At 35.7% G+C, this 13,413-nt stretch overlaps 2 protein-coding genes across 4 annotated transcripts; both read right to left on the bottom strand.

Moving 5' to 3' along the window:
• Nucleotides 1–697: 697 nt before the first annotated feature.
• Nucleotides 698–5,353, bottom strand: LOC131003479 (uncharacterized). Of its 3 annotated transcripts, XM_057929964.1 has the most exons (6): nucleotides 5,090–5,347; nucleotides 1,587–1,757; nucleotides 1,402–1,491; nucleotides 1,206–1,325; nucleotides 1,037–1,112; nucleotides 698–920 (listed from the first exon to the last, which is right to left on the bottom strand). In XM_057929964.1, exons 1-5 carry the CDS (start codon nucleotides 5,273–5,275, stop codon nucleotides 1,077–1,079), a joined length of 603 nt encoding a protein of 200 aa, XP_057785947.1. In that variant the 5' UTR covers nucleotides 5,276–5,347; the 3' UTR covers nucleotides 698–920; nucleotides 1,037–1,076. The 3 variants fall into 3 exon arrangements, with proteins under 3 accessions (XP_057785947.1, XP_057785946.1, XP_057785945.1); XM_057929963.1 differs by having other exon boundaries at nucleotides 698–1,112; nucleotides 5,090–5,353; XM_057929962.1 differs by having other exon boundaries at nucleotides 698–1,325; nucleotides 5,090–5,353.
• Nucleotides 5,354–12,255: 6,902 nt separating this feature from the next.
• LOC131003458 (uncharacterized) lies at nucleotides 12,256–13,413 on the bottom strand. The gene is made up of 3 exons (XM_057929927.1): nucleotides 12,921–13,413; nucleotides 12,762–12,857; nucleotides 12,256–12,684 (listed from the first exon to the last, which is right to left on the bottom strand). Exons 1-3 carry the CDS (start codon nucleotides 13,374–13,376, stop codon nucleotides 12,403–12,405), a joined length of 834 nt encoding a protein of 277 aa, XP_057785910.1. The 5' UTR covers nucleotides 13,377–13,413; the 3' UTR covers nucleotides 12,256–12,402.

The following is a 13,413-nucleotide window of genomic DNA, read 5'->3' as shown; positions in this document are numbered from 1 at the left end:
GTCCGCAAATATTTTACTTCCCTCCGTCCCAAACGAAATGTCTTATTTTCCTTTTTGGGCTGTCCCAAACGAAATGTCATGTTTCCTTTTTTGGCAATACACACTCTCTATACTTAATATTTAAATAATTTTCACCAACCCACTTTATCTACTTTATACACATTTCTAAATCTCCGTGCCAAAAAAAAATAGGACATTTCGTTTGGGACGGAGAGAGTATTAAAAAGTATATACCCGCAAGCTTTTGCATCTCATTGTGGAGAATGGTAAAATTGAAGATTTTAGGAGTAAATATATTATTCCAACCAACTTAAGAGAATTTTTTCAGTTGACCATATACTTTTGAAAAGTTAGATCATATATAAATTAGTTTGCACCCTTTGTCATCTACCAAAATTCCCATGCCAAATATGTGCTATTTTTTACATTGATTTTTAACCCTCAAGGCTTGGGGTTTCCAATTAAAAAAACGGTGGTGGGAGTCTTTAAACCTCCACCATTAATTGCTCATTTATTCCCCCTCTCTTCCTCCGTCTTCTCAACACATTGATTCCTCATTTTCAAACTCAAAAAATTACCAAATACATTAAAGAAGAAGAAGAAGAAGAAGAAAACCCTAATTAAATATACCACCACCGAAATAGTGTATTTCCAAAGCGAAAAGAACCATAATGACCAAGTGTTACCAACAAGTAAATGAACAAACAACTTTTAAAGACCCTGCATTGCTCAGACTTTAGATGTTTTTCATGTCGATGTAACTCAATGATACAGGCAACAACCTAACAATATAAACTTGCAAAAAGAAAAACAACGGTAATACTTAGATTTGAGTTTAAACGATTAGAAGGTCGTCTCCAGTGCATAAATCAAATCAACTCCATGACTTCCGGGAGCGTATGAAAATTACTTATGAGGAACTACATAAAAAAAGGATATATAGAAGCCGATATGATATGAAGGGAAGAGCCCAATTGGCAATACTAGATATGCTGGAATCCTGATAATCTGAAACAGATAGAAGAACTAAATTTACCTTTCTAGTGATTGATATTAGAGCTTAAACCTAGACCACATTAATCCTGAACTAATTGTCTGTCTGGTGTTTCGTCCTGACATGAGAAGAAGGGATTGAAGGATAGTAAATTGGCCATGAATATAAACAAGAAAGAAATGCAATTGCAATCATTTACAGTAACACTCACAGGTTCAGACAGCTGGCCTCTTATACTATACATGGACTTCAACATCATTTCCATGGTGTCTTTTGCCAATTGGAACTTAACATCCCTTTCACCCACATTTGGCTGAGAATCACCGTGAAGCTGCGAAAATCATTGCTTGACTTCAGAAAGATGTTGCAAGAATCGGCAGTTCATCTCATATGCTAGAAAAAAATACCTGCAAGTTTATCACTGCAGCAGGCTCTGTTTGTTCCACACTTTGATTTGCCATGTTCCAGGTCATTGACTTCAACCGGGGCAAGATGACCTAACCGAATGAAAAGAGATGAACAAGAAATAATTATGTTGATAACATATAAGCATTTCATTGACTATCTTTACTATGAATGCAAGAACTCTCACCTGATCTTTTGAAATATCCTGCCGCCACTCCCTTTGGAACTTTTGCAGTAGAAGTGTCAATAGCCTTTGCAGCTCAGGCAGAACTTCGGCAGGGAACAATTTCTGAATCTCATCTTTATTAACATTATCATAAACACACCTCCGGATCAATACTCGTAGACACACTAATAGCTGCAGAAACACATTATACAGCAACTTATGTATTTTTTATTTTATTTTTTGGATAAGAAAAAATACAATTTACTAAATTACAATCAAATGTCTAGTTGTCTACAACAAGTGGGCAACATATCCACTCAAAACCACACACAATAAAGACACCCCAAACTTGATGCTTAAAAATAAAATCAGATACACGAATATGCCTGAAATCTTTATGCCTTTGCAGTCTTAAAGACACTGAACTTAACTCTATCCTAGCAACCTCTTTATCCTCAAACATTTTTCACTTTCCTTCAAGCTATGCACACCAGCATGAAATAGGAAAAATTACCCTCTAGAAATCATTACCTCTGCCTCCCAAGAACTGCCCTAAATCAATCGTTAAAAGGATATCCATACAAGATCCATCTCAGACTCTCAGTGAGCTCCAGAAGCATAGAAACCTCTCACAGAAGGGCAGTTAAGAAAGTATATGCTCCTGAATCTCCAGATACTGTTAAGTCTGTTATAGCACACACAAGTCCGAGACAAAGAATATTTGGAATTTAGAATTCTCACCCACACCACATAGCAAGTCAGTAGCTTGCCAGTACTTTACCCATGAAAACACTAGAGTTTCTGTGGGTATTGGAGCATGGGTTTAAGTGATGTGGGAAGAAAATTAAAGAAAGATTTACATAAGAATAAGGGCCCAAAATTTGTTCTACTAGCCATCATATCTATTATCTTGCAACCCATAAGTACTAGCAATTAATTTTTTCCACACAGAAACCCTTCCACCAAAAAGCCACCACCATTGCGAACCAACATCATACTTTTCAAACAAATGTTACCTATTCCCATTCTCTCCCCTGTGTTAAGCCTACTATTTCCCATACAGGGATCTGAGAGTGGGAATCACCATCAGCCCATCCATAAGAAATATTTCCTCCATCCCCCAAATGAGTATCCATTTGAGAATGACACAGGTTTAAAGAAATTGATTGAGTGTGTGTGAGTGGAATAAGGGTCCTACTTTTGTTGTGAATGAGTTGTGTGGAGTACACTTAGTCACTTACCAAAAATGGAAATGGGTATTTATTTGGGGGACGGACCAAAAAATAAATATGAGTATCTATTTGGAGTATGGAGGGAGTACCATATAATTTTCCATAAAAGGTCTGATAACCCCTTTGAGAATACAGAAAAGGGACATACAATATACTGGAAGTGTGTTCATAATAGTTTATTTAAGCGACTTTATCATCCCTTGAAGGATACACCTTGTTTTGACATGCTAATCTCCTTGAAATCATTACCAAAAAATTGATTCCCGAAATGAAAATTGTAGGATTAACCCAAGTGGAACACCTAATTATTTCAAGGCCAGTTATCAACCCATAGGGCAACCTCCCCAACTAACTCTCCAATCTTGATCTCCACAAACCATCTTATTGTTTAAGCCACATGATAGCATGTAGTCTCATGAAAACAGTCACTCAGAGAATTCAAAAAGTTAATTAAACTAAAATGAATTTTACAAGCACAAGATTATTGACTAATATAGAGGCAATGCAGCGGCCAGCAATCAAATAGAAATAGTGCAGACCCACCCATATATTAGGGGTTCTGAATCCTGTAGCCTTTGAGGGTGCTAATTCCGAGAAGGATGTTTGCATGTCATGCCGTAATAATGATATTATTGTGTCACAGATAAGCATGACCGAATCCCCCCTAAGAGAAGTAATCAATCTTGAACAATCCAAAAAGAGGTATTATCTGCTAAGCTACCCATTATAATTATATTTGAAACAATTGTGATTGTGATCTGCCATTCAAATGTCATGTTGTCGAAGATGACACTAGCACTAGAAGAAGTCACAAACGGCTCAATCAAGGAGCACCATACACAGGACCCACCTTTGTATTAATCTGAGAAGTGTAGCATTACTACAAAAAAAACAAAGGAAGTGCAACAAATCATAGCATTGACATGTCTAAAGTGGACTCATTAAGTTCTAAAGGACTTAAAAAGAAGACATGAGTCGCAACAAAATCTGAGTGGTTTCAATGACTAAGCGGCAGTGTAGCATCTTCTATGTTGAAGAGAGGTATATGATTTTTCAGAGGCAGCAAGTTTTTTCTTGCATACCTACACTACCACTATTTGCATAACCATCTTACTCTCTTGCTAGACAACACATGTGTTAGTACATAATCTTTCCTTGCATACCAAATTGAAATTCATCTCACAATAAAACAAAGGGTGAAAATTGGATATACCCAGTCTCAAAAACAAAAGACAAAATATACCTATTTCAAAACATATAAATTATACCCATGTAGGACATTTATATCCTTATGTACCATCTAAATATATATATTATTCAAATTCTCAAAGTCATTAAAATAAGAAAATAAAGGAAGCAAAAAGGGATCAGCCCCCCAACCATCCCTCACAAGTTTTAGGGATTTTTCCCACCCAGCCAAAACCCTCCATCCGTCTCCCCTCCACCCGCCCTTCCTCGCTGGCCGTCGCCACCCCAACGTTGAGAATTCATTTTCACCATCGTACACCGTTGCCAGCCCACCAACTGCCCATCCTTCGCAACCTTACCGCGCTGGTCGTCTTCTTCACAAGCTTGCCGCGCCATTCATCTTCTCTAGTAGAAGCTTCGCTGTGAAACGTCGTCCGAAGAATGTTACCCCGATAACAATGATTCCGAAAACGATCCCAACAATTTTTTAGTGGTAGTTGATAGATTCGAAGCTTCACATCGTTGTTCTACATCACTCAACTTGTGAACTTTACTCTACTTGCTCGACCAAGTCGAGAATGTTAAGAAAAGGTGGTAAATGCACTAATGCTTGAACATGCTCGAGCAAAGGTGGTAATGCACTATTTTCTAGTATAAAACTTACTGAATCAGGCAAGTGCTAGACTACTAGTATTCTCTCCAAAAAACAATGCAGGAGAGACTGTACTCACCTCCCAAAACCACTACGGCAGAGAATGCCCTTTTCCCTTTGTACTTCACCGTCACTCAAAATCACAACACCAGTATAGCAATGACAATAATATAAGACTAGCTATTAGGCTTCCCCACGCAAAAAAAATCCCCTTTTCCCCTTCATGAGCAACTAGTACAGCAACAAATAGCAAATTAGCATGTCCATCAGCAACCGTAATCAACGCTCTTCAACCCGCAACATCGAAACCATCTCATAAAAAACGAACAGCATTCAAGGCATATACTACTCGCGCAATACCGTAACTAAGAATTTCTACTAGAAAAACTCAATAACGTAGTTGGCGCGGATTGAAGCTGGAAAGTAGAATAGGGGATGAGAAAATTACTGACGGGGTCGAGGTCGGAGTCGTTGGGGAGTTGAAGAATATCGCGGAAGATTTGGCGGTCGGCCGCGTCGAGACCAGTGCGGCGGGTGCGCCAGAGGGCTTGGAGAATGTATTCCACCGATTCCTTGGAGCTAGCTCTCACCAGTAGCGGTAGATGGCCCCACATACTGTGATTATTTCCATCTCCCATTTTCGTATCAAAGCTTCCCTCAATTTCTTTTGCCCTCTCTTTCTTTCGCTCGTTTCACTCTCAACTAAAAATTAGAATAGCCCTACGTGGTTAATAGTTATGGTTAAAATATTATTAATTTAATATTTTTAAAAATAAATTATGGAGTAATATATAATATATACTATTATTTTATAATAATTACATAATATTATAGTAATAGTTTTTCATATAAAATAAATAAAATACATAATTTAAAAATTTATATATTAAAACTAAGAAAAAAAGAGAAATTAAAAATGTTTAAAATAAGGTTTCTAACTTCAAGGAAAAATTCTATTACGTAAAAGTATAAATTATTTAATATATTAAAACTTTAAATTATTATATTTTCTTCATTTTAAACCTAATTTTGTAAACATTATATATCGAATTAAAGCTTCTTTTGTGATATTTCATTTAGAAGATATATTACATATTTTACTCAAAATAATAATTAAATAAAAAATATATGCTTTATCTACAAAATAAGTAAAAATGAAGAAATTAAAATTGAAGAAATTTACCCTCTCAAAAAAATGAAGAAATTTAAAAATTAATTGAAAGGCTAATGGATAATTATTTTTTTTATATAGTGATTTAAAATTTTACATAAATTATGACATTGATTTATCCTTACTTTATAAATTTTTTATTTAAATTGATTTGAAATCAATTTCAAATTAGAGTTCCCTTTTTAATAATGCATAGTTATTACTAAATACTTTTCGGAAATCAATTTCTAATTGAAGATTTCTTTTCAATATTGTGGAGTAGTTATTACTAAATACTTTTTGCTTGGAATTTTAAAAATATATATACATTACCGAATGGAAATAATCGAATTGTCTGACATCGGACCTAATTTTAATATTGACCGAATCAAAAAGATATCATACATATTAAAACTATTCATTATTAATGTAGGGGTAATTTTAGACACAACCCCCAAATTTCTCACTATAGTCCTTTATTTCAAAAAATAATACAAATAAATATGATTGTGCTATTTTACCCTTATAAACTCATTTAAAATTTATAATGAGTTAATTACTTTATCAATATTAATTTAAAGGAATTACACTTATAATCTAGAAGTCATAGCCCCCATCCTAAATCTAATCTAATAAGTATTAAAAACAAATGAAATATATTTCATCTGTACAGCCCCCGTCTCAAAATCTAAGAACATCAAGGATGGAGAAGAACATGAATGCTCAATTCCACCGTTTATCACGTTCTCTCTCTAGCAGATGTGGAAAAAACTGAATATTCCATAGTTTTCATATCATGGCATGAACATCAATTTCCACAATTCTAAAATTCTGAAGATCCCCAATATTGTCCATCCCTATTATTTAACTACGGGAATCTAGAGGCACCCCAATTGTCTAGAACCAGTAGCTCCGACAATGGCGCCCGAAACGAAGGACTCAACGAACCGATCCGGATGTTGCAACCCGATAAAAAAGTCGAAGCCTGTGACGTTGGACAACGTTTTCTCCGTCTAGCGCGAGAAGAAGGAGGAGCAAGAATTCAGAGATGTTTTATCTAAATATATTCCATTCCTATTTCTCACCTTGTTGTCATCCCAGTAATTGATCTGGTAAGTTAGATTCAAAAAATAATTATCCATAAGCACAATCTTAGATGAAATGTTGTTTTTGAATTCAAAATTTAAACACGTAATGGGGTTGTGGATGGCCTTAATACATAAATAAAATGTCAATACTTATAGCTTTTAGTCGTGAAGGAAGCCAGAAGTAATGGTTGAGTGCCTTTGTTGATCGATGAAAATTGGGTAGAGAGTGATATAGGAAATTTGACTATTTTAGTGAATCACAATCTTCTGCAAAATCACGCTCTTAAATTTTTGTTGGGGCTATACTGATGGAGTTATTAGGGTTATTTATTTGTACTTTTAGATCAGGATGATGTTATATGATTTTATATGTGAAAAGATTATACGTATTATGTTTTCAAATTATTTTTTATAAACTTATAATTTGTTACAAATTTTTAATGGAGGCTGTAGGGGCAAAATAGTACAATTATAATTATTTTTATTATTTTTTTAACCAAGAGGCTAAATTGAAAAAATTGGGGGCTGTGTTTAAAATTACCCTTAATATATACACAAAAACTTGGATACAACTGGGTGTATCGTATAATCGGATTGACCCGCACTTAAAATAATATCATTTACACGGTTCGAGTCGAAATGCAGATTCAGATCAAAATGTGGTCATGATCTGAGTGTGGGGTTGACCCGATTGTGCGGCATGTATAAGAGATTTTTGGGATAGTCTAAAATTTAAAATAAGATTTGCTTAAAGTAAGTCAATAATAATAATAATAATAATAATAATAATAATAATAATAATAATAATAATAATAATAATAATAATAATAATAATAAGCGTTAAATCCATATACTTTTCCAATTTTCGGTTTTTTCCCATGACAAAAAAAATCTACTTTAAAATCCATGAATTGAAAAATCGATTGGAAATTTTCCTCGCGTCCGATTTCCGGCCATCGGCGAAATGAGTTAGATCCTATGTGGCGAAAGTCATTCCAGGTGTTAAGTTTAATGAATGACATGGACGCCATATAAGATTTTAAAAACTAAAAAAAAATAAAAAAAATTAAATGCCACATAATACTCTTTTACTCTCCTTGTTTAAGACGTCGTCTTCTCTTCAATTTCCGGCAACCTCCGCCACCATCACTCTCGTATCTTAGTTCCCTCTATCTCCATATGATTTCTCTCTCATCATCTATCTCTCCACACTAACAAAACCCCTAAATTCTAAAAATCCCTAAAATCCTAACCTCCTTCAATTTCTGCCAGAACTCGCCGCTAGAGACACCAATCTCTTTCTCTGGCGGAACCCACCGACTATCTGTCTCTCTTTCTCTCGACAGACATTAGCAGTAGAGATTGCACCGTCGCCGTCCACCATCTGCTCTCTCTCTCAGGCTCATCTCCATTTCTTAATTTAGGGCTGGGACCTGAGGTTGATTGGATGTATTTATGGCATTTTGCACTACGAAAAGGATGTTTGAAACAAATTAAGTATGTTCTCAAGAGCAGCTTGATGAAGTTGCCAATTTTTGGACGGGGGTTTCGCATTTTAGAGTTCATACCAGTGGAGAGAAAGTAGGAAATTGATAAACCAGTGATGCACAAGATGCTTTCGAGCTTTGGCAATCATGAGGATCCATTGTGGCTTGCGGAAGTTACAGCCGAAAAGGGCGCCGAAGTTGGAATTGTAGACGTCGGCGTTGAGGGGGACGGTGGCCTTGACGTCGCGGAGGTCAGCCTTGATGAGCACCGCCTGGATGTTCTGCAGTGCAGTGCAGGGAAGGTTCCTCACCGCAACATAGCTGTCATTTAATTTTCTTTTTTTTCACTTATTAAAATCTTATGTGGAGTCCATGTCATTCATTAAACTTATCACTTGGAATGAATTTCCCCACATAGGATCTGACTCATTTCGCCGATGGCCAAAAATCGGACCCGGGGGAAATTTCCAATTGATTTTTCAATTCATAGATTTTAAAGTAGATTTTTTTTGTCATGGGAAAAAGTTAAAAATTGGAAAAGTATATGGATTTAGCGGCAATTAGCCATAATAATAATAATAACAATAATTATGAATTTTAGTCGATTTTAAAATTTCGAACGAGAATGTCCCTGAATCCATTATTTATGATAGTTTTTATAGAATTATTATAACTTTTGCTACATAACTCTGATTGATGTGTTTCAGGTGGCCACAAAAATCTCTTGTGAAGACGAAGAGTTCATATTTCAAGGCGATTATGGAGTCAAAAAATATCGGTTAAGGCCTTAAAAATGAAAATGGTTGGTACAGTCGTACAGATGAGGTTTTTTGTGTCATTCGTCCCAAAAATTTATGAAAACGAAGAAATTTAGGTCCAAGGCCACTTATGTCATAGCCCGATGAGTTCACTCTGAATCGTCTTTCCGCTTCCAAAAAGGAATTATAATAGGAAACTTGAGCTACGAACCAAAAGTTACGGCTATTTAAATCCTACTGACGACAACCCTTTTCGTGATCCTTAGCCATCAAATAATCAACGACAAGTTGCTCCACATCAGCAACACTTGGAATGATTGGTTCAAATGGTGTTCTTTCGTATCATTCGTCTCAACACTTGGAACAATTGATATGAATTGGATTTTTTTATACAATTCGTTCCAAGAACTGGTGCACAACACTTGGTACGAGTCTAGCATGCCTAGTATAACTAATTCTCTTCCATCTAATTGAACGAAATATCACGACTAGATAAATAAGTTTTTTTTTTTAATTATGAAGAAACACAAAAATCAACTAGTTAAACACCAAATATGATCGAAAAAGTATATTCGGAACCTAAGTTGAAGAAGGAAGTGAAGCTCCAAAGTCATTGGAAAAATATATAGGGAAGATGATCCGAAAAATAAATAATGAAAAGAGAACTTTTGGTAAAATTAATACGTGATAATATGACCGCCGTTGTTGGAGAAAAACATCTACACCGGAAAGAGTTAGATTTGAAAAAGAGAAAATAAATGGAGAGATAGATAAAAGAATAGATAAGGAAAGAGAAAAATAGTTGATTGTAAAAATTGACTATAAAAAGAGAAAAAGCAGTGAAGTAAAAGTAATGGTAATATGATCATTTTAATTGAAAATTAACTAATATTTATTAAAATTATGTTGGTGGATAACTATTAATTAAAAAATTTAATTGAATCTTTAATGGAAAGCACCAAGCTATAATATCTTATAAAATTAATAAAAATATCACAACATTCAATTCTCGATAAAAAATGAATGTTCTGATTCAGCGATCAATGTTCTTTTTTTTCCCTGTAATTATTCCCTTGAATATAATGAGATCTAATTATACCATAACAAGTTGTTTGCTTCTGAATAGTTTTGCATATTTTTTGCTTTAAAATATTCGGGTGTTGGAGAGAAATGTTGAAACACCTTAATGAAATTGTCTAATGCTATCAAAATTAAATAAAATGTCCCTTTTAAGTTGGAGTTTCAGACACTACTGAAGAAAAAAAAGAAATTATTTTTAATTCTTTTTTTAAAAATGGTGAAGTATAATTGAACGGGTATAGATTTTCTCGATGGATTATTGTAGAACTATGAATTATACCTAGTGTTGCTTGAGAATCGAGAGAGTAAAATAAAGTTGGTAGCACAAAATTCCGATTGCTGCAGTATTATAAGTGAAGATAGCGTAAGTTTACAAGGTACACGTTGGTAGCTATTTATAGATTATTACACGTAAAGGGTAAAATGGTAACTTCATTGCTGGAGCATGCGTCTTGCGTGGTCAGGGGCATAATAGTAAAATTGCCTTCAGGCGGGAGATTTTCCCGCTCTTCTGGTGATTCCTCTGGCGAAGACCGTTGCTCTGGCGAGAATGGCTTCTCTGGTGTGGGCCGTTCCTCTGATAAGACCCCTCCCTCTGACTTCTCTGCGGGAGCCCGTTTCTCTGATGAAGCCCGTTCCTCTGGCTTATATCATTTCTCTGCTCTGCACATATTACTCCTCATCAAAAAAATTAAAGGTGATTGAGTAGGCTATAAAATAAATTATCACTTGAAGTTCAGTGTATCACACTTGGTATTATATTATATTTCAGCAGTTAAAAGGGTAAAAGAACAATAAAAAAATAACTTAATCATCGAAATTTTATCATTAAAAAAAGGGCAAAGGTGCAGATTCCCCCCTGTAGTCCACCCCCCTAGAGCTTTTAGCCCCCCAAACTCGGTCAAAGCGCGTTGACCTCCCCAAAGTCCCGGAAAAATGGTGCAATTAAGTCCAAACCATTGACGGGCGTTTAACGCCGTCTTCAATTTTTTTTTTTTCGTTGGGCCCCACCGCCCCAAACAACGGTATTATATTTAGGATTTAGGGTTCAAATAGTAGGAACCCTAATTTACGAACGATCTTGCAGGAAATTGAGAGAAATCGACAAGATTTTCTGCAATTGGGTTAGGGTTTGTTGAGTATACTAGGATTCGAGCTATTATCATGAGTTCCAGCTCAGGATTCGGGTCATCCTCGTCGCGTGGTAGACAGCAGATGATGAACGACGTTGAGGTTAGGCATTGTCGTTGTAAATTTGAAGGCAAGAGGTTGGAAGCTAAGAGAATGACTTCATGGACCGATGAGAACCCTGGGAGAAGGTTCTACGGGTGTCGAAATTGGAAGGTACATCAATTGTTTATCATTCATTTTGTTTTTGTGAAAAACATGGAACTAATACTCAATTTTTGAATTTGTAGACCCAAAATTGTGGTTTCTTTGATTGGTATGACGAACCAATGTGTGAAAGAGGTCGGGAAGTTATAAATGCATTGAAGAAGGAAAACACCAAGCTTGTAAAGCTGCATGAAACTTCGAAGCCCCCCATGGATTTGGAAGCTGAAATTGATCATCTTTGGTCAGTGATTGCAAGTTGGAAAGAAGAGTCAAGGGGTGTTAGAAGGAGAAGCCGTTTTCTTTGCATTTTTCTGATTATTTCATGGTGTGTGATAATCAAGCTTCTTATATAGCATGAACTTTGTGAAATGCTATGGAAATTACTGTAAATCTCCACTCTATTTTGATGCTATGGAATGATGCTTAATGTATCTTGCTGTTGTTAATTGAATGATATAATCTCCCCTGTTATATTATGAATTTTCAATGTATCGTGTTTTTGTATCATAAGCATTTGATACTAAGGGAATATAGTATGGAAGCTGCAAACATAAGCTGCAAATTCATTCTCAGCATTTGATACTAAGGGAATATAATCTCCCCTGTTACACAGAAAACTAAATGCACAAACATAAGCTGCAAATTCATTACCAACAAACATAAACACCAAATTTGCACAAACATAAATGCACAAACATAAACACCAAATTGACTGCAAATTCATTCCCAACAAATTCAAGCCATAGTCATAAGCTGTGAGTTTGAAACAAAAACATAATATGGAAGCTCATTGTCTAGCTGAATTCCAAAAACAAACAAAAGAAAACAACCCAAAGCTCTGTCAATACACAAATTCTAAATGGTAGCTCAACTAGTGGTTGTTGAGCCAATAGTTGAGATAACATTCTTTCCTCTTGGACTCCTTCTGAGGACTTGTTGTTGCTCCACAGCCACTGTCTGCACTCTTGGAGCTTTGAATGGTTTTCTTGGTTGTTTCTTTCCCTGCACTGTGTCTCCAGTGGAGCTGCCTTCACCTCTCTTTCTCTTTTGCTTCTTTATCTCTGTTTCGTTTGGTATTGGGAACCTTGTCATTGGATCTGCTTCATTTTGTGAGCCTTCATTGATCACAATTGATTGTGATCCTCCAAGCTGTGATCAGAATGCATTCACTCTCAGCAATGGTTCTTGAAATCATGAAAACCAGTTGTAAACTTACAATAACTTACATTTAGAATCTGCTTTCCTGTATCCATCTTGACATATAGACCAATTCCCCTAACTTGACCTTTCTGCTTCTTGCCAATGTTTGTGGATGTTGAAGCCTGTGATTGATTTTGTTAGGGCAGTTAACAATAACTTTAATGCAAGTAAATTATGTTTCATACCTGTGTAGGCCTGTTAGGGCAGTTATGTTTCTTGTGGGTTGCACTTCCACAAATGCTGCAGTGTTGTGTTTTACCAATCCTTGACAATTTGTGTTTCAATCTGGGCTCATTTGGAGCTCTTACCCTGTTCTTCTTGGGCCTCCCTATCTTCTTCTCAACTGGTGGAGCTTCAATGCAATCTTTAAACTGATAATCCCAAAGTTTCTTCCCAGGTATTGGCTGTATAGCATTCTCATAAGCTTTCCTATACATCGAGCTATGGTACCATTTACTTATCACAGACATAGGGTCCAACTGACTTGAGTGAAAGGCAGCTATGGCATGAGGGCATGGGATGCCACTCAAATCCCACATCCTACAACTGCACTTCTTAGTATCTATAAATACTATGTGCTTGTCATCTCCCTCCTTCACCTCATAGCCATAGTCACCATTCCAGAGAACATTACAATCCATACTAGCTGCCCTATTTGCCTCAAACAGTTTAATTGCA

Source organism: Salvia miltiorrhiza, unplaced genomic scaffold (genome assembly GCF_028751815.1).
Source record: "Salvia miltiorrhiza cultivar Shanhuang (shh) unplaced genomic scaffold, IMPLAD_Smil_shh original_scaffold_217, whole genome shotgun sequence".
NCBI classification, from domain to species: Eukaryota; Viridiplantae; Streptophyta; class Magnoliopsida; order Lamiales; family Lamiaceae; genus Salvia; species Salvia miltiorrhiza.
Note: the sequence above shows the minus strand (reverse complement) of the source record. Positions and strands in the feature narration are given on the sequence as shown.